The 21353-nt window shown below is 51.9% G+C and overlaps 1 protein-coding gene and 1 pseudogene across 2 annotated transcripts in view; both read right to left on the bottom strand.

Annotated features, from left to right (window-relative positions):
- LRRC20 (leucine rich repeat containing 20) overlaps nucleotides 1-21353 on the bottom strand; it is a 51819-nt gene that overhangs the window by 1610 nt on the left and 28856 nt on the right. For both annotated transcript variants that reach the window (XM_006760936.2, XM_006760935.2), the window contains 2 exons: nucleotides 17104-17253; nucleotides 3115-3282 (listed from right to left, as the gene is read on the bottom strand). In XM_006760936.2, the coding sequence (XP_006760999.1) occupies nucleotides 3115-3282; nucleotides 17104-17253 (318 nt within the window). The remainder of the gene's footprint in view (nucleotides 1-3114; nucleotides 3283-17103; nucleotides 17254-21353) is intronic.
- LOC102768728 lies at nucleotides 9628-17181 on the bottom strand (annotated as a pseudogene).

Below are 21353 nucleotides of genomic sequence, written 5' to 3' on the forward strand. Positions count from 1 at the left end.
AAAATATATTTTTTAAAAATTCTCTCTAAAAAAAAAAAAAAAAGAATAGCTCCTAAATAACCACCAGGTGGGAATGAGTTAGAGAGGACCCTGTCAGAGAAACTGGATTTGGGGGAACAAAATGAGTTGAAGGCGAGGTCACTGAACCTGAGCGAGTGCCTCCAGCTCCCTCTGGTGAGCCACGCTGCCGCCCACCCCGGCAGGACTGCAGGCTCCCGAGCACACGGTGCTGGAGCGCAGGCCAGCTCCTCTCCACTCAGCCAGGGCTCTTGGGCCTAAATGTGTACTTTGGGAACTAGCCCACTTACTATGGCTCTGCTTCCGCTGCCTCTGACTTATGGGTAAAGCTCCTTCTGAAGATGCCGGGAGAACCAGGAGAGGGGATCTGTGGGCCCTGGGCCCAGGGGTCAGTGGAAAGAGGAACCTGAGGGAGGGAGGTAAATCCACATGTGGCAGGACAATAAGAAGCTAGGAAAATTCCTGGGCAAGTGGATGGGGAAAATGAGACAAGAAAATTAAACAAGGCCAAACCATTTGGCCAGCTTGCAGCCGGCTGGTGAATCATGAGACCTTATCTTCCCAACCAAGAACACTGAGAGCAAACGGTTCATGCCCTCTTCCCTGACCAGGGAGTGCATGGCTTAAATCACCCTGCCTGGGAAAATGGCCCAATTAACGCCATGTGTGCCAGCTAAACCCAAGGACAGATGAAGCTGGGGGACAAATAACAAAAACCCCAGACAGACCGACGATAACAGTAAAACAGACCAAACCATAATCCAAAATTCCCCCATGTGCTCATTTTGAGGCATCAGCATATTAACAATGCACCTGGAAAGCTGATGAATATCCTCCTGAAACCCTCCCCTAAGGTTCTCTCCTGCAGAAAAAAATAAGATGAAAATCCCTCAAGACAAAGACTCCTCTAGAGCATGCTCCTTCCTGGGCATGAACATTTTATTTCTTCCGAAACTCTAAGGGTCCCCAAGGGACTTGCAACCAGGGGAGCAGTGGGCAGCAGGAGCTCCACCCAGGTTCACGCCCTGATCCTGTACCCAAGGCTCCCCTTTTCTCTGATTCCCCAGTGAGCTAAGAGCAGCCCTGCTTTGGCTCACTTCTTCCTTATAATGTCTCCAGGGAGCCAGAGCAGAGCACCACTTAGGCTCTCCCCTATTGTTTCTTTCTTTTTTTTTTTTTGTTAATCCTCACCTGAGAATATTTTTTCCATTGATTTTTAGATAGAGTGGGATGGAGGGAGGAAGACAGAGAGACACACTGTCTTGTCTCTCTCACATCAATTGGTTGCCTCCTGAACACACCCCAACCGGGCTCGGGACTGAGCCTTCAACCGAGATACATGCCCTTGACCGGCATGAAACTGGCGACCCTTCAGTCTGAGGGCTGAAGCTCTATCCACTGAGCCAGACCGGCTAGGGCTCCTCTGTTGTTTCTTCTATCCTAAATCCTTCCTCCGTTTCACTGTCTGTCCCCCAACTTTAATAAACATACTCTCAAGCCCACCTGGACTCATGTTGTGAAATCTTTCCTACATAAAGTCGAGAACCCACACACTACAGGCTGGCCTGAGGAGGAACTCAAACCTGCTCCAGGCCAACTGTGAGCTCTCCGGATGTAGACACACACACACACACACACACACACACACACACACACACCAGACAGTCACTGGGAGGAGGAGGAAAAGGGAGGTTACAGCTTCTTCAGGGATAGAATGGGATTGGTGGTAGGAGGTTCTGATCCAACTTGGTGGTTCCATCTCATCTGCACACTGGGACCATCTAGGGAGTTTTACAAACCATCATCAGAGGTTCTGATTGAACTGGCAGGGGCTGTGGTCTTGGAACAGGGTTTTTGTAAAGCTCCCCAATGATCTGAACGTACATCCAGTTCGAGCACCTCTGATCTGCCAGTACTTCCATCCGGGACGCTGCCCACCTGCTCTGGCGCATGAGGTGAGCTGCCAGGAGCGAGGCTGATGGCCTACCTGGCCTAGGAGGTCCTGCCTCACATCATGCGCTGTCTCCTCCACCCCAAGAGTTTCCTTCCAACCAGTTATGTGGTTTGTGGCTTTCTATCTCCCTACAGCTATGTGCAAACATCTTCTCTCCTTATGCAAAGCACTGTCCTCAGTAGCTGGGGTTCTAAAGCAAGACTGCTTGGGTTGGCAAGACCTTGTGCCATGCCCAGGTGCCATGACCTTGGCCAAGTTACTGGCCTTCCCCGTGCCTCAGTTTCCTCGCCTGGGGAGAGTAACAGTATCTGCCTCATAAAGTTATGGGGAGGTTTAAACATGAGCACACTTAAATGCTCACTGAGTATCAGCTGTGTGACTGACCATGCCACCAGCCCCATGAGAACGGGAGGACGCTTTGTCCATCTGTCTCCAGCACAGTGTCTGGCACAGAACAAGCTGCTCAATAAAAAATGGCAGCTGGTGAACGAAGGAACACTTCCCCAAAGCCTACATCCATGTCCATGTCCAGACCCGTGTCTGTGTTCCGAAGTGCCTCTTATACCCTGAATAGGTCCTAGCGAGGCTGAGCTCTGAGATGCAGAGCATGGGGGCTGCTCTCCAGCACTCTGGACAGAGACAGGGACAGGCAGCATTGGCAAATGGGGGAAGGCAGAGAGGGTGTTCCAATCCTGTTTCCCAGTGGCCCCTGCGTACTAATGGTGAAGATCGCACTGTGGAGACCAGTAAGGGCGAGCCAGGGACTCAGGGAGGAGTAAATGTGTAAGGGTCTTAGAGGCAGCCTTGGCTGGCAGAGAGATGCCAGAGGGACAGCTTGTGGCCCAAGGGTGGCCCAGCTATGCAGGCCTCTCCGTGGGGAATGCTGAGGCCTTCTACCTCTCAGGTGAAAGCAAGTGCCCAACCCAACCCCTGGCAGGTGGCAAGGCCTCAGAATGGTTCCCTTCGTGGGTCCAGTGCCCTGTGCACAGACATCTCAGGCCTGAAAGCCCAGTGCTGCCCTCTGGTCTCTGAAAATGTGACTCCACAGCCCCATGCCTGGTGCCCCTTGAGCCTTGTGAGCTTCATTCAGGAAAGGGAGTTGGAGGAAGGTGGTGCTGACAGGGGAGGCGGTGTCCACTCACCCACAATCTCGTTCTCCTCCAGATTGATGGTCTCCAGTGCCGGCAGGGTGGTGAGCTGCTCAGGGAAGTCGTGGAACTGGTTCCGAGACAGGTCGATGGCCTTGAGGTGCTGCAGGGCGCTGACCTCGTTGGGGAGGCGGTGCAGGAAGTTCCCTTCCAGGCGGAGCTCTGCCATGTGGGGGAGGAAGAGAAGGGAGGGTGAGAAGGAAAGCAGCCTGGAGATGCTACCAGCTGCCCAGGCCAGGAAGGCAGCAAGGATGCCCCAGGCCAAAAGGAAGTCCTCCCCACCCAGTCCATGTTTGTTTATGCAAGAGGAGGGGTAACTCCCACCGCTGGCTGGGGGTCATTTCCAGCTGGGCTCCCTGCTTTTGGCTTTGGAATGGAAGGCTCTCCCAACTTTCCATTCTAGAGGGCAGTCAGGTGGTCAGGACCACTGGCTCCTCCTTCAGACCAGGCCTCCACTCCAGGCCTTGATGGGATAGGTCAGGATGGGCAGCCTGGGGCTTCTCACTCCTGCAGCTGACCAAACGAATATGGATGGGCTCCTGCTCTTAGAGCAGCGACTCCAAAAGCTGACCAGCAACCTGCAGGGACCAGGGTGAGGAGGTAAGCGGGCCTGGTGGGAGTCCCTCTGCTGGGAACCTGCCCCAGGCTGGCTGGGATGGTGGAGGCTGAAGCTGAAATTGAAGTGCTGTGTTCTCCAGAGAAGCTGGGTGTCCACAGGGATCGGGGGCAAGGAGAAGGGACGAGAGGCAGAAACCCAGAGCCATGGTGGGAGGTAAGGGAGGTGGCATAACGCAGGCCCTAAGTGTGCTGCTGCACCTGGGGCCCCCACGGCCTGAGTTCACACCCAACTGTGCCATCTACAACTTGTTCGCTCCGTTATCTAACTGCGTTAGGTGTGTCTCCTCACCTGTAGAAAGGGACTAGCAGTGCCCGTCTCATAGGGTTGTTGGAGGATTACATCTGTTAACATGGGAAAAGCACTTGGCTCGGTGCCCAGTACAGAGTACACGTTCATATGTGCTATTGTTATCATCACAGCATAGGCTGCTGTGAAGACTGCGTGTCTGCAAAGTGCTTCGCACAATGTCTGGCACACAGTAGGTGCTCAGTAAACACCAGGGAGGAACCTAAGGAAGCAGAGGAAGCCAGTGGACAGCAGGAGAATGGGAGAGACAGAGCAGCAGAACTGCCATGAGAGCACCCACAGGGGCCTGGAGTTCTGCTGGTTTCCCAGGCTCCGTCCCCAAGTGACCTTATAGAGTCTCTCCTTTGTTAAATGACAGGTGAGCCTTCCCACCTTGTCTGGCAAAAAGGAAACTGAGGCTCAGAAATGCCAAGTGACCTGAAGAATGACCTCAGCTCTTCTCCCCGAGGCTGGCTTCATGGGCCTGTGCCCAGCACAGTCACACAGGGCCCCAGGTGCCTCCTGTTACGTGCTGGTTCCTGGAACAGGCTGCTGTCCTGACCTGGTCAAGCACGTGCAGCAATTCCCCATACCTGGCAGCATCCATGAACTAGTACCTGTGACTGCTCCCCCGCTTTACTGCCCAGAATTCTTTAGGATCCATTCAGTCTCGCAGCCACCTAAGACATGCCTCACACATGAGTTTCCCTTAATAAACTGTTAATTACCAGACCGGAGTGGCCAGCCTCCTTCTTTGGTCTTTCCCTGCCTTCTGCTTACGAAGGTGGATGTCCAGTCTCAGGGCTTTTCCCTGGGTCTGCGTGGACTAACAAAGTCTTAGTAATTTTACCCTTGAGTCTGTGTTTTCTAAGTAGAGCGAAGTCCTGGAGTATCAGCTCATACACTGCGTCCTGACTCCCACCAGCTCCCCAGGCACTCAGGACATGCTGGGCTTCCCCTCTTCACCCCTATCCTGCAACTGTTACAGCCCTCTCTCCCTGGAAGGGGCCTGGGCACAGGCAGGGTCAGCCGGCACACGTGCCCATGGTGTCTTGGGGTAGAGCACAGTGGCATCTGTCCCCTGGTACTCCTTGCCCCGGGGCGGGCAGCACCAACGTGTCTGCTAGGCGGCAGCTGGAGGCTGAGCCTTGGTAGGAGGAAACTTCTTGCTCACCCCGGCCTCAGGTACTGAGCATAACCTGAGGCAGGGGGTTAAAGATCCCTGGGATCCCTGGCTGGACCTTGCCAGGTCCTACGCCTGGCCAGAGTGAAGTGGGGTGGTCTTGCATGTGTGGGAACTGTTAGGCCCGAGGGTATGTGCACGTGTGCCCTTCATCGTGAGGAGTCGGGGGGTACCCTGGGCACTTGTGAGCGGCCGCACTTCCTGTCTTCCTCCTTCCAACCTTCCTGAGTCTGGCTGGAGTTTCCCTCTGGCCACTTGAGGACCCTCTGGAAACAAGCTATGAAATCCAAACGGCATAATTTTATGACCCCATATATGGGTCAAATGCTGATATTTGCATTTAAAACGGGCGTTGTACAATATAAAGAGGAATGGTAAAATTCATACTAATAATTTAAAGTTTCAATATTTTCCTGACTTGGAAGGGCATTAAATAGCAAATGAAAATCACCAAGACACACTAAGAGAGTGGCCACAGAGGCAAGGAAAAGGCTTTTCATGTTCCTTTAACAGTACTTTCCTCCTGCCTGTGAACAGGGTCCTACATTTTCATTTTGCACGGGACCAACCAGTTACATAGCCAGCCCACCTGTCCCTCTGCATCCTCCACGATGCAGCCGGGGTTGTGGGAGATAAAGGGCTCCGAGGTCCCAACAGCTGGTTCCAGGGTTCCGCATTGGAACAGAGCCCTGCGTGAGGGCCCTCTGGACCCACCCGAGTGCCAGCCCCACTGCAGGCACCTGCTCTGCCGTGCTGTCTCTGATCCGATGGGGCTGTATCTGGTTCATCTTTGTTCTCTACACTCAGCAAATATTTGATAAGTGATGACAAGAGGAAAACAGACCTGCCAGTTTGAGGGGACCTGGCTGCCTCTCGTTCCCATTTCAAGGGCATCCTGAACACAAGGCTCGTCAGCAGAGCCACACGAACCCCGAACCCCTCCAGCAGCCAGGTCCTTAGACAGCCACGCCTCAAACCAGAAAACACCCCTGTGCAGGTCATAGGTCCAAGGTCAGCTTTGGAAGGGATGCTGGAGAACATCTAGTCAGTGCTTCGCCAACTCGCCTTTGCCAGACAGCGTTTCCTCCAACACGCTGAGCACACTGCTGCCTGGGTCTTAGTACCTGGAGTTCTCTCTTTCTAGGATACTCTGCTACGTCACTTCATTTGTGTCTTTGCTTGAATGTCACCCTATCTAAAGTAGGATCCTCTCCCATCATTTCCGTCCTCTTCCCCTGCAGTGTTTGTTTTCACGGAGTCCATCATTAACTAACACAGAGAAGAGAGAGGGGGAAAGTGGTGGAAATGAGGCTGGAACCACGTTATGCAAGGCCTCAGCGACCTTGGGAAGGTCAGGGATTTATCTCAGGGAGAGAAGCCATTTTGAGGATGAGGGTGCATGACCTCGTCTAAGATTTTATGTTGATCTTATATCCCAGGAACTTGCTGAGCTAGGAGGGTTGTTTTGTAGATTCCTTGGGGTTTTCTATGTAGATAATTATATCACAAATAAGAGAGTTTTATTTCTTCATTTCCCATCTATATGCCTTAATTTTTTTTCTTACCTTATTGCAGTGGTTAGAACTTTCAAAATGAGGGCAGACATCTTTGCTGTCCTCAATTTTACAGGTAAAGCATTTCATCATCAAGTCTGATGTTAGCTGTGGGATTTTTATAGATGTTCTTTATCAAAATGAGTTATTTCTCCTGTGTTCCTAGTCTGTTGAGTTGTTTTTCTTAAGTCATAAATGGGTGTTGCAGTTTGTCAAATGCTTTTTCTCTGTCAATATATATGATAGATAAATGGCTGATTTTCAAATGTTGAGCCAGCCTTGTACATCTGAAAAAAGTGATAATTACCACTTGGTCATGGCATATAATTCTTTTTATACACTGCTGGGTTTGATTGCTAATATTTTGCTGAGAATTTTTCGTGTCTTAATTAATGTGAGATAGTGGTCTGTAGTTTTCTTTGTAATTTATTTTTGTCTTGTTCACATCTGGATTTGAAATAAAATTAATACTGGCTTTGTTGCTTGGGTTAGAGAGTGTGCCCTTCTCTTCTATTTTATGGAAGAGACTATGCAAAACTGATGTTAATTCTTGTTGACGAGTCTGCTAGACTTCTGTAAAATCTGCACTTAGCGATTTCTTTTTTTTAGGGTCATTGTAGTTATGAATTGAGTTTATTTGATGGTTATAGGGTTTTTCAGATTGGATATTTCATCTTGCTTGAGTTTTGGTAGTTTGTGGTTTTTAAGGAACTGGTTGGTCCATTTCTTTTTAGTTGTCAAAAGCTTATGAATGCAGACTTGTTCATGATAAACCTGGTAGGTTCTGAGGGGAAACCAAACCATGGGACTGCTTGCAGGCCCCCTCACCAGGGAAAGGCAAAAAAGGTAGGTTCCCTGGGATAGATGCTCCCATCCCTGTCAAAGTCCCAGTCTTCACCAACTCCTGGGACTTTATGTCACCTCAGCCTAGGTACTTGAGGTTTTCTCTGTTGTTCCCACTTCAGAGAAGGAACAAAAATGTGGCCAAGAGCCCAGCTACCTGCTCAGCTGATGTGCTGAGCTGCCAACTGAACATGGTTGCAGCCACAGCCAGCTTTGCTTCACACCCCTGGGGGCACAACACATTCCTCTTCATTGTTGGGGTCACAACAATGCCCAGGATCTTGCTACCTTCTCTCTGGGAGGGCTGAGGTGCTCTGGTCCCGGGGGGTGGCATGGGGGGCCTCCAGATGTTTCTTCCCGCTCGCTTACACCAGGCTTCAGAGCCAACCAGCCTCACGATATTCCCTTATTTACTATCTATTAAACTGTGGTTTCGGGTGTCTGTTAAATGGACCTCCCTTCCCCAAGTTCTTCATATTACTTCCGCATCTTCCTTATCTTGGACAACTGCCAAGGCTGACTCAGAAGCCTTAGACTGACCCCAGCGAGAAAGGAGGCCTACTGATTCCATTACGGAACAGATGAGGCTGGCTGGCTGTAACTATGGAGCCAGGCAGGCAAGGGAATGCGCCAACTCCAAAAGTACCCATCCACCGAGGGTCAGTCAGTGCCTTGGGTGCCACACCCACATCGATAAGCAGTCGTGTTCCTGCCTGCAAGGGCCCCCCTGCAGAGCAGGGTCAGCCAGGGTGCAAAAAGTGTCCTTCAAACGGCTCATGCTCCGCACAAAGACAGCCGGGCACAGGGGCGAGGAGATGGAGTGGAGTTTCCAAAAGCCACACCCTCTCCTCAGGTGGACAGAGGGAAGGGTGAGAAAACTGTTCTGTGTCTGCAACAAACTAAAATGGTGCTGACCATTCTGCCCCCATGAAAAGAATAAGGCAGTTGTCACTGTCCCAACAGGGACCAATTTCTAAACGTACTGCTTAGTAAAAAAGGCAAGTTGTGACCGAGCTGGTCTGGCTCAGGGGCTCTAGCATCGGCCCTCGGACTGAAGGCTCCTGGGTATGATTCTGCTCAAGAGCACGTACCTCGGTTGCAGGCTCGATCACCGGTCCTGGTTGGGGCACGTGCGGAAGGCAACCAATCTATGCGTCTCTCTCACATTGATGTTTCTCTGTCTCTCCCTGCCCCTTCCACTCCCTCTAAAAATCAATGGAAAAATATCCTCAGGTGAGGATTAACAAACAAAAAAAGGCAAGTTGCAAAAGAGTGCATACCCTTTAATCCTATTAGTAGTTATAAAGGAGCTCTGTGGATCTGGGCCCACAGTCCCAACCCCTTCTTTTTCTCTGTGTGACCTTGGGCAAGTTACTTACGTGCTCTCTGCCTCAGTTTCCTCATCTATAAAAGGAGACAGTGTCAGCAGAGCTGTGTGCCTTTTGCAGGGTCTAGCGAAGAATCTGTTCCTTGACTTCTCCAGCCTCTGGAGGTTTGGAACCACACCATCCAGTCTCTGCTGCGGCTGTGACATCAGCTTCTCTGACTCTGGCCCTCCTGCCTCCTTATAAGGACCCTGTGATGACACTGGACCCACTCACTCAACCCAGGGTATCACCTGGTCTCAAGGTCCTTAACTAAATCACATCTGCAGAGTCTCTCTTACCATGAAAGGAAACAGTCACAGGCTCCAAGGACTAGGATGTGGCTATCTTTGGGAGGGTCATTATTCTGCTGACCACATGGTCGGAAGTCATTCATTCACCTGCTCAGTGGGTAACGCCCAAGACTCTGTGCCAGGTACTGCGCTGGACAGTGCTGGGGATGCAGCCACTCTCAGGGCTGGGCATGGGTTAATGTATTCAATCTTCACAGGGGCTTTCTGGGTAAAGACTATTACCAGTATTGTTCTGTTGTACCGAGGGGGAAACTGAGGCACAGAGCAGTTAACCTGCCTGTGATTACCGAGCTAATGAGTTGCAGAGAGCATCAGTCAGGGCCCCCACTGGAAAGAGCTGGCATACTCAAATTAACTCAAGGAGAGTTTATTTGCAACAAAAGTATTTCCAACGCTGTGAGAGGCTGCAGTGGAATTTCAAGGGATCATGCAGTCGCCTGGGGTTACGAGTAGGGAGCTGTCACCACCCAGAGAGAGAGTCATGTTGAAGCTGCCTTGAGAAAAGTGACCCCTGGACAAGGGGCACAGCTAGCCCGAGGTGGGCCTCACAGGGAGGTAGCCAGGAGAATAAATTCACTGACCTTTCTCTCCACTCTCCCTCTGCTCTCCTGCTGGGGCTCCCCAAAGGCTGCACCTAACTGCAGCTGAGGGTCAGAGAGCCCAGGTCAGCACGGAGCACGGATCTACAGGGGATGTGGGAGACGCCACACTCCAGAACTGGACTCGAACTCGGTGTCTGTGCTTTACACACCAAACGACCCAGCCTCTCATCGTGTGGGGCCTGGTTCAGCCTGACCACAGACAAGGTTGCTCTTCACCTGGTAGGCCCCGGGCTCAGGGTCAGGTCAGTGCTCGATGGTGTACACCATGCTCTCTTAAAATGCTCTCGCCCGCTGGCCTTGGTAGTCCTATCTCTGGATTCTATACAAAGTAAGTTGAAGGCCATGGCACCTGAGTTCCTTTAATTCTCTGCTGGGGAGGGCTGAACCACTGTCTGCAGGCACACATGCAGGGGTCATGAACAGCTTGGCCTCTTCCCCACTGAGGTCAGCCAGGTAACCCCAGATGCCCTTGTGGGCCGACAGCAAAAACCGATGCAGAAGGTCACAGCCGATCACCACCTCGGCCTCAGGTAGGGACTCTTGGTTGTCGGCAACTGGGAGCTGCCCCGTGGATAACTCAGTGAGGTCTCCCAGACCTGCTATCTCAGTGGCATGCCGTGCTGAGGGAACCCCTCAGAGCAGATCTGCCTGGTCCCAGACTAAAATCAAGGCGTCAGAGCCCAACGGCCTGCGGCAAAGCTTCACTGTCCGCCGCACTTTCCCAGGACTGTCCCCCTTCTCTCCCCTTCCATCTGCTAAGTGCCAGCAGCTAGAGAAAAGTAACGCAGTAGGCGGGAGCAAAGCAGGAAGTGGGGGAAGAACATGGGACTGAGCAACCGTCGGCTGCGTCACCCCTCACCCAATAAGGTGCTGTCTGCTTACACACCCGACGCCTCTGAGACCAGGAGCTCCTCGAAGACCAGGTCGAGGTCTCAGTTTTCTTTCTTTTTGACAGAGTCCCTCATTCTGGGGGGATCCAAGGCCCCAACCCCCAGTACGGTCCCCAGTAAACTTCAGCCAAGCTCCCAGTCTCTGGCCACTCACCCCAGGTAAGGATTGGGGTCAGGTGGACAGGAGCCAACCCAGCAGGAGGGACTGGACAGCAAGCACAGGGAACAGTGAGGGCCAGTGCTTGGCCATCGCCTCCAACACTCTAAATCCCTGCTGAGGCTGGGGGTCGGGGAGACCTCTGCGAGGACCCGTCAGGTCTCATGGACCTGCCCCTGGAGGCCAGCGTTCTCCTGGCGAAGGGCCCGGAAGTCCTCTTGGATCTTCTCCAGGTTGCCGACGGTCTTCTTGCCCATCTCAGTCTCGATCTGCTCCTCCAGGTCTCGGGCCTCCTGCAGGAGGGTGCCAGGTCCTCGATGGTCTGGAGGCGCTGGCTGCAGTTCTCACGCAAGGCAGCCAGGTACTTGTAGGCCTTCCGCACAGCACCATCCTTCTTGGCATCCTTGAACACCAGCTCATCGGTCACTGCAAATGTCCAGTCCAGCTTCCCAGACAGGGAGTCGATTTCCTTCTGAAGCTGCTTTGTGTCAGACAAGATCTTAGTGATCTCTTCCTTCTGCTTCCGGATGTTACCCACAATCTCCAGGACGCGCTGGGTATAGGCCGGCCGGGACACGTCTCTGGGCAGGGTCTCCAGCTCGGACACCAGCCGCTTATAGATCCCGTCCTTCCTGCGGGCCTCCTCGGCAGCGCCCGAACTCTCCAGTGCAGCTCCTGGATCTCTGCCGGCCGCCAAGAAGATTCCAGCTCTCTGCAAGCCTGGAGCTTTCGGAGGTGGCGGTACTCAGCAAGGAGCGGGGCCCGGTGCTTTTCCCACTGGCCTGCCAAGTGGACGACCCGCTGGGCACTACTCTCTACCATGAGCTGTAGCTTGGCAAGGTTCGCAGCCCCGTCTGGCAGCAGCTGCACCGCCCGGCGCTTCAGGTGTGGGCCTGCTCCCTCTCCGCTGTGCTGAGCTCCGTCTGCCTGCACCGGGTCTCCATCTGCACAAGGCCGATTCCCAGCGTCTCATGTTGGCTGCAATCTCTTCAATGTTAAGGTTCACTCCATTTAGCAGCCCCCGCAGAGCCTCCAGCTCCTGCTCTTGAGTTGCCCACGTGTCTGGTTCAGGCCACCGGGAGGTGGCTGGCACAGCTGACACCTGGGCTGCCTGGACCTCGGGCTCCAGATGGAAGGTGAACTTCTCTGAATGTGTGAAGCGGGAGCCCTTGGGAGCACCAGTCTTGGTCCCAGCACCCCAGGCCTGCAGCAGCTCTCCCAAGTCCTGGGTTTGCTGGGGGGCCCCCAGCTGGCCCCAGGTCTGACGCAGATGCTCAGTCAGGTGCTTCTGCAGCCGCTGCAGCTGAGCCCACCTATCCTGTGCGGGGAGGCAGGATGCCCGGTGGACCCAGGCCTTGTCCCCAGGGTGGTCCGGGGCTGTGTGCTGGCAGAGCTGGATGGCATGGCATTCGAGGAGCGAGGCCACCCTCCCAGCAGGCTGAGGCACCTGCGTGGGGGCTGGTAGTAGCAGGGAACTTGCCTGGAACTCCCGGGGCTCTCCTGTGGAACTCAATTCAGGCACGACCAGCGTCCTGGCATGGAAAAGATTCTGGGGGGCCGAGCCCTGGAGGTGCTGCAGCTTAGGAGTGCGAAGAAAGGGTGGAGCCCAGGGCAGGGCCAACTGGTCCCGAATGTGGCTCCCGGAGAAGCATCGCTGAGTCACCTGCAGGCTGGTCTGCGTCCTCACAGGCATCGGCAGGTAGACGCTCATCCAAGAAGAGAAGCAGGTCCCGGAGGTCAGGCTCACTGGGGTAGAGGAAGTTCTGATAGCCACGCTCCAAAGGATAGCCCAGGTCCATGCAGGCCTGAGCCAGGCTCATGGCCAGGTGGAAACAGGCAGACATGGCAAGAGGCAGCAGGGTGCTGAGGCCGGAGCCCACAGCAGGATTGATCACACGCAGGCAGCAGACAACGGCTTCGACAGCTAGCTCAGTGGTGAAGGCTCGCAGGGTCTGCACTCCCGGAGGAACTGCCGCGCCGGCCTGGCGCAGGGAATGGATGAGGATTCGGTCTGCCTCCTCCATGGTGAAGCTGCGTCCCAGTCTGGGGCGGGATCCAGGGCTGGGTCCGAGCAAGCAAACCTAGGTCTCAGTTTTCTTAGCCTTCTCAAATATCGGGCGCTATGAGGGCTGGATGAGATAGCACATGTGAACCCTCAGCACGCACCCAGTGAACCTGGGCTCTCCTGCTACTCCTCACCTGCTCATGCCCACGGCCGGGCGTAGAGCAGGCGCTCACGAGGAACCGCGGAAGTTCACTGAAAGACAGGCTGTGAGAGACTGAATACACACACAGGCAATGGCCAGACCAACTAGAAGAATAGAACTCTGACCCACAACCTGCCCAGGAAGCCAACCCATCTCAACAGTGACAGCTCAGAAAGCTGTCTGCCCTAAGTCAGACTGCTATCGCTATCAACAGTCCTGGAAACCAAACATTGCCCTCTGTAACAAATGGACCCAATGGCCAGCACTTGATTGCTGACAGTTTCCTTACCTTTTTTTAAATATATTTTTATTGATTTCAGAGAGGAAGGGAGAGGGACAGAGAGATAGAAACATCAATGATGAGAGAGAATCATTGACTGGCTGCCTCCTGCACAACCCGGGCATGTGCCTTTCAGTCCCCAGGCCAACACGCTATGCACTGAGCCAAACCAGCCAGGGCCAGTTTCCTTAACTTTTGTCCCCACTTCCAACTTAGCACCAAGCAGAGAAAGCCAAATACACACCCTAACCAATCACACAGGATGCCCCACGGCTAGCAGGCCTGCCTACAGTTTCCCCAGGCCAAAGGCCTCCAGTCAGGACACACCTAAAGCCTTCCCTTCCTCCACTGTAAAGCTTTCCCACCCCACTGCCTGCCTTTGAGTCTGCCCAAGGCAAGCACAGAGGCTGACTCCCTTGCTAGAGCAGCTCTGAACGAGCAGCCCCTGCAGTTCTCATTGGGGTGGTCTTCGTTCACTCTGCAGGGGTGCCTCTCACACGCAGTAAGAAGAGCTGAGTGAGCCCTGGCCGGCTCGGCTCAGGTGGCTGCAGCAGCATCGTGGACAACAGAAGGTGGCAGCTTCGACTCCCGGTCAGAGCACATTCCCAGGTTGTGGGTGATTCCCGGTCAGAGCACATTCCCAGGTTGTGGGTGTGATTCCCGGTCGGGCCGTGTGCAGGGGGCAACCAGTGGATGTTTCTCTCTCACATCGATGTCTCTCTCTCGCCCCCCTCCCTCCTTCACTCTCTGTAAAAATCAACCTAAAAACAATTACATTTTAAAAAAGAAGAGCTGAATGATTTGCATGGAGAGGAAGTGGGGAGATGGGGACGCAGAAAAAGAGGGAATAAAAGAGCCACAGCTGGACACTGGGACTCACTTGCCTTTGGGGCTGATTCCATTTCTGCCACTGTCCTTCCCAGGTCTTTCTTGCTTTTTCTTGTTATAAGATGGGTGAAGGGCATAAAGGAGATGGAATCATTTAAAGATGACCTTGCTCTGCCCTGGCTGGTGTTGTTCAGTGGATAGAGCATTGGCCTGTGCATCAAAGAGTTACCAGTTTGATTCTTGGTCAAGGGCACATACCTGGGTAGCAGATTCGATCTCCAAACCCCAGTCAGGGTACATGCAGACCAATCAATGTGCCTCTTTCATGTTGATGTTTCTGTTTCTCTCTTTCTCTCTCTCTCTCTCTCCCTCCCTCCCTCACTCCCTTCCACTCTCTAAAAAAAAAATCAATGGGCGAGGATAAATAAATAAACAAACAAACAACCAGATACACAGACAAATAAACAAGCAGACTAATAAATGCAAATAAGCAAATAAATAAATAATAAGACTTTACTCTGAGGGGCCATGAGCCCAGCAGAAGACGGTTCCCAGGCTGCCCACAGGAAACAACTTGGCAGGCAGGGAGTTCACAGATGGCTCTCTCCCCAACACCAAAGCAGCCCCCCTCCTTTGTCAGGACACTGGCAGGCTGTGAGGAGCCCAGAAAAACCTTATTCAAGCCTCCTCTTCGCACATCAGATGTGAGGGTTTTTTTTTTTTTTTAAATATATTTTATTGACCTTTTACAGAGAGGAAGGGAGAGAGATAGAGTGCCAGAAACATCGATGAGAGAGAAACATCGATCAGCTGCCTCCTGCACATCTCCCACCGGGGATGTGCCCGCAACCCAGGTACATGCCCCTGACCGGAATCGAACCCGGGACCCTTCAGTCCACAGGCCGATGCTCCATCCACTGAGCCAAACCGGCTTCAGCTGTGAGGGTTTTCTTATTTGAAAGAGAAGCTACAACAAAGGCTGGGACTCAGCGCTACCTCCGTGGGAGCCAGGTTGGTCCTCAGCTCCAGCCCCTTCCTGCTGGGCACACGGCCATCCCTGTGTAATCCAAGGCATGTGGGGGCATCAGGAGCCGCAGCCAGCACAGGAGGGAGTTCAAACTGTACCTTCAACAGACTTCTGACCCAGAGTGTATTGTAATGACTATATTTCCAGGGCCCAGGCACGATGCACGGGGCTCTAGCACATTTCTCTGACACCCGCCGTGGTCCCCCTGAGAGGGCCTGCTCACTCATCCTGCAAGGCGCAGCCGAATGTCAGATCCCCTGAGAGCCTTGCTTCCACACCCACCCCGCTGCCCTTGCCACTCTCGGGAAGATTTTGTTCCTCGGCCCAGCAGCCCCGTGTTTTGTCCACACTAGTATCACAGCACTCGGTGTTGTTGCCGCGTCTGTTCCGCGACCCTGGGCTCCTTCAGTGGGAGCCTCCCATTGAGCTCCTTTGTTCTGAGCCTCCCACAGGCCTGGACACAGCAGGAGCGCAGGGCAGAGTGAATGAAGGAAAACGTACGAATGAACTCCTCTCACCCAAAGGAAGCCCCCCTGCCTGGCTGCCCTTCCAGGGGCTCCACCCACCCCCACCATCCAAGGTCCATCATTCCCTCCCGCTCTGGAAAGCAAACACCCCATTCCAGCGGGCTGGATACAGCTCTGGAGGACCCGTGAGCTCATGCAGGTGTCCTGGGGAGGCACCTGGCCTGCGAGGTGGGCAACCAGGGTGTACTGCTCTGAGACCCCGGGCGGGCACGTCCCTGCTCTCCCTGACCTTCCTTCTCCATCCCTGAAATGAGGGGATGGAAACAGCTCTAACATTTATGGGAGATTCTCCCAACCAGTGGCCCTCAGGCTAAATCTAGTGTTTGATCACTTGTATCTTATGTAAAAATATGAGCCCTGTGAGCTTCACTCAGAAACGACTGCACAGACCAAGCCCACGTTCTTGCCCGCGTGTCTGCACCTCGCCGGGGGTCTTTCCAGACCTGCCTGTGCTCCCTCCTGTAGTTTCCCTAAGAAGCCTAAGATCAGCTGTAGGAGACAGGCTCGCTCGAGTTGCTCTGTTCCCCCGTTTCCATTTTACATGCATGTTTCTCTACACAGGCTCTTAGACCCTTTCCATGCTTCTAGCAGATAGAGAACTCTATAAGGCAGGAAGGTCAGGCTCTTGTGCTCTCCCCAACGCTCCCGCTCCACCACTTTGAAAGCACATGCCATGTTCCCAGGTCACAGCTCCATCCCAGGCCGGCTGAGTGGCCCTGGACTCCTGCAGAAGGATGGAGGGGCTGCTCTGTGGAGAGGGGGACAAGCACTGCAGAGACACCTGCATGCTGCTGTCCATCCGGAGGAGCCACTTCAAAAGAATCGATAATACCCACCCGCTGGCCTCCTGCCACCTCGCTGCCACACCCCCCTGTCCACCTCCTCTGTGTGTGCCCAGCAGAGGAAACACCAACATTCTGGAATCTGTTACTCCTGAACTGAGAGAGCAGCACAGGAGAACAATGCCGGATTGGGGGACCAGACGGGGCTTGTTCAAGTCACCAAGAGATACTTCTGGGCCTCAAGACCCCAAAGACCCCGCTGGTCTGTTCAGAATAAGAGGGTCACTCCAGAACCCACACCTAGACCATGAGCCAATCTGATTCCCAGCCAGCGAGGCAGACACGACAGAAGTTTCTACGCTTCAGGAAGGACACAGGTCCATCCTCAAAGCCTCCCCCTGGCAGAGACTTCCCAGGTGCAGCTGACGGGGCTGGTCCTAGTTACCCTCCCAAGAGTGTCAGAGCTTGAGGACGAGGGCTGGCCATGCTCCCCTGAGCTAAGCTGAGCTGACCAGGGCCTACCTTGAAGCTGACAGAATGTGGTCATGAACTTGCTGGTGAGGGACTTGAGCTCGTTGTTGGCCAGCGTGATGAGGTGGATCTGGTCGGTGACATTGCGCAGGACCTTGTAGATGCCGATGGGGAAAGAAACCAGCTTGCACTCGGCCAGATCTGCAGCCACAAAACAAAGACAGACCAGAGTCAGCAGCCAGAGCTGCCTGAGGACTTGCCCCAAACCATGTGGACCCGACCCGGTCCACCCTTCCAGCCTCCTTGCTCTCCCGCCTGTCCCCCCTGTGCCAGGCTTGAAACCCTACTCTCTCTCTTCTAGGAGCCTTCATCACCTGTAATCACACTTGTCCCTCTCCATTACCACAGCCTACTAGCCAGAATGTGGAAGGCAGGGTTCTGCCAGCGCAGTGGCGACCAGCATTCATGGCAATGCCCTTGAGGCCCTGCCAAGTCGACAAGTCCCTAAGGAACCGTCAAAGACTCAACAGTGAAGCTGCAGTCTTATGAGTACTTGGTAACAGTCTACTTCTTTGAAAACAGGCAATTCACATAGACGTTGGCCTTCCCAGTCCTGTCACTCTGACAGAAAGAAAGCCTTGTACAAGAGGCAGCGAGGAAGCTGTGTGCAGGCTTGCTGGCCGTTCCTCAAGAATTACCATATGGCCAGCAACTCCACTCGTAGTGTACACGCGGGAGAAATGGAACCAGGTGTCCACACAAAAACACATCACACGTGGATGCTCATAGCAGCATTATTCATAACAGCCAAAACATGGAAACAACCCAGATGTCCATCAACTGCTGAATGGATAAGCAAAATGCCGTATCTCCATAAAAAGGAATAAGTTTAGCAATAAAAAGAAAGGAAGTACCAATACATGCTACAATATCGAAGGACCTTGAAAACATTATGCTAAGTGAAATAAGCCAGTCATAATGGACCATATAGTGTATGAGACCATTTATATGAAATGTCCAGAATAGCCAAGCATATAGAGGCAGAAAGGAGATGAGTGGTTCCGTAAGGCTGGGGGGGCATCGAAGGATTGGGAGATGGAGATGAAGTGGTGAGGGTTTCTTGGTGAGGGTAAGCAAATGTTCTAAAATTTGACTGTGGTGATAGCGGCACAAATCTATGAATATACTAAAACCACTAAATTGTATACTTTAAATGGCTGAATTGTAGGGTATATGAATTATATGTCAATAAAACTGTTTTATATACATGGCAGCAGGGAGACACTGAAAGTATGAAGGCTAAGAGATGAGGTTCATCTAAGTCATGTAAGTTCCCTGGGCCTCAGTTTCTTCATCTGTACAATGGGTGTATCATTATCCACCTAGCAAAGCTGTCAGGAAAAGTAAATGTAATACAAAGTACCAAATGTACTAACCAAGTGCCGGGCAGGACTGCAGAGGTAATGCTACAGATGTTGTTTCTTCTTCCCTAAGTGCCCCCATTACTGGTGATCCCCTCCTAACCCCTGAACCCCGAACCCCAGGAGCACTCACTCACCAACTCAGAAAGTACTGCCCCATCTCCCTCTCAGCAAACTCTTGTCTTTTTCCCAAAGAGGCCAGGCTTCCCCCAGGCCTCTAAGCCTTTGAAGATTGTTCCAAATTAAATATACAGAAATCAATAATATTCCTATATACCAGCAAGAAAAGGAAGTTTATAAAGATCCTACTGTGAACAGCAACAATAATGCAAAGCCTACAGAAACAGTCAGAAGAGAAGCCCTTCTCCCTCCTCTGCCTCGTAGAATTTCTACTCTTGCTCCAAGGCCAGCTCAAGTGTCACCTCCTTCAAGAAGCCTTCTCTCACTGCAGTTCGATGCCCCAGCCTCTTAGCCTCATATTGTGCGAATAAAACCTCTTCATCCTGTATTGTACTGCCCCCCTTTTCTTTCTGCTTTCCCACTGGATTGGAAAGACCACAGACCACGGTGCCAGCAGAGGTGTGGCAGGCCTGGCGCAGGGCAGGGTATCGGGGACCTCCCTGAGTTGGTGAGGAAAGAAAGGGGGCACGTAGGGTAAAGACAAAAGTCCGGATGACTGAGGGCCACAGGGGTCCTGTAGGGCATCCTGTGAAGAGCTGTCTTACTGCCTCCTCTGGTCCAGGCTGTGCTGAGTGAGCGCAGCCCTGCTGCCACAACCACCAGCTCCTATATCAGCAGGTGAGGCTGGCGGAAGAGGATGCGAAGTCTGCAGCGGGGACCCACTCCCAAGAAGCCAGGCTTTCAGTAGAGACCAGGGCTGGGACTGCACCAGCTCTGCGGGCTCCAAGTTTGGGGTAGGCTGGGGATTCTAGAAAGAACAAACCCTTCCAAACCACGAGTCCCTAGTGCCTGGTGCCAGAGCACAAATGGCTCCAAGGGACGGCTGTGGTGGCTGTCAATCATATCAGCCCCTTGGGTGGAAGCGACAGATCTACAAGCTTGGAGAACACCAAGGGCAACATCAGAAGCTGTCCCTTTAAAACAAAGAGCCACAGAGGATGCCTCCCACCACCTGCATCCCTTAACATGGACTTAGGAGTTCTGTCCAAAGAAACAGAAAACATAAACATTGGAAACAGACAAGATGATTATGATGTGTACGTGCAATGACTGTGTGACCTCAAACACCCAAAGTCATCTGACAACGCAAACGAAACAGACTTCAGCAAAGTGGCTGATCCAAATAAACATGCAAAACTCAATGACATTCTATACGCCAGCAATAAAAAGATAGTTTTTGAGGATCCTATTCTGAACAGCAACAGTAATATAAAATATACAGTGATAGCAATAATGAAAAAATGGATCTGAATAATATTAAGAAAAGTCGAAGAGTTCACACAAAAATGTTTTTAAAAATTGATTTGTATGTGAAGCTATAACATGTTCATTGATAACAAGTCAAAATATTAAAATCATGTTGATTTTTAAAGACACGGATTTATAGATTGCTTAATGTAATTCCTTCTCAAATCCCAAAATGTTTTTTGGTTTTTTAACTTATGAAATGGTTTTAAATTTCAACTGGAGGAATGAACAAGCATGACTCTATAAGAAAAAAAGATGGGTGGTAACCAATACTGCAAGGCTACAATTATTTCAAAGAAGGGCCACAGGTAAAATAGATCATAGAAATAAAATATATAGCCCATTTGGTCCATAAGTAATATGTCATAATTTAATAAATGCTAAAGGAGACCTCACAAAAAAATCAGGAAAGGATTAATAACTGTTGTTAGAACAGCCAACCAATTTTGGGAAAACAAAAAAAGAGAGACTCGCAATAACCTAAAAATCAAAATAAACTCTACATCAAATTACACTCTAAATATTTTTTAAATCAAAGCAAAAAATACAAAACAGAATTTAACATTTATACAACCTCTTATGCGAGGAATACTTTTTATATCTAGGAGCTATAAAAGAATCACAAAGGGACAGATCAACAAACCTAACTGTATAAAATACAGTTAGACACATGGATGCAAAAAACAAACAAACAACAATAATACTTGGATGCTTTAAAAATAATAATAATTATTATTGTGAAAGAGGAACCAAGACCCTACTGTGTGCCAGGCACTGTTCTACATTGTGTCCTGTGACTTCTCTATGATTCTCTTTTGTTATTGGGGACCCCATCTGTTTCCTCCATCCTTTAACCTCAGAACTGCCTATCAGAGGCCAGTGTACATGTGGGGGGAGGGGCGCACCACAAAGTTCCTACTAAGAACAGTCTGGCTTCCGTTGATGGCAAAGGCCCCCAGAGATTCCTACAAACATACCCTGCGCCTTACAGGCCACAGCACCAGCCACTAACACAGCACGTGGACTCCGATCCCTGCTGAGAGGCTCTTGGGAATGGTTCTCCATGATCCCTGGACAAGAACATGGACAGCCAAGTGTCCAGACCCGCTGGAACAAACCTCAGCCTTGCCCAGTCATCTTCCCATCTGTGCGCAAGAAGAAAACTGCTTCAAGTCCATTCCCTGGGGGGTTGGAACAATAATAACCATAAATAGTAAGAGTTACTATTTCACATGTGCTAGGCTGTGAAAATTCTCCCCTCTGAACACACGAGGAAAGCGCAACTAAGTGACTGGGTCAAGGCCTACAGCTAAAAAGAGGGAGTAAGGCTTGAATGCAGATTACGCTGATCAGGAAGCCAGGGGCCCTAACCATCCTGCTATCCGGCCCCTTGAGTGAAGAACATCCCCAGGGCCTGTCTCTAGCTGGGCCAGAGAAAGGGGAGTTCCTGCT

This window comes from Myotis davidii, unplaced genomic scaffold, assembly GCF_000327345.1.
Source record: "Myotis davidii unplaced genomic scaffold, ASM32734v1 scaffold134, whole genome shotgun sequence".
Taxonomy (NCBI): Eukaryota; Metazoa; Chordata; class Mammalia; order Chiroptera; family Vespertilionidae; genus Myotis; species Myotis davidii.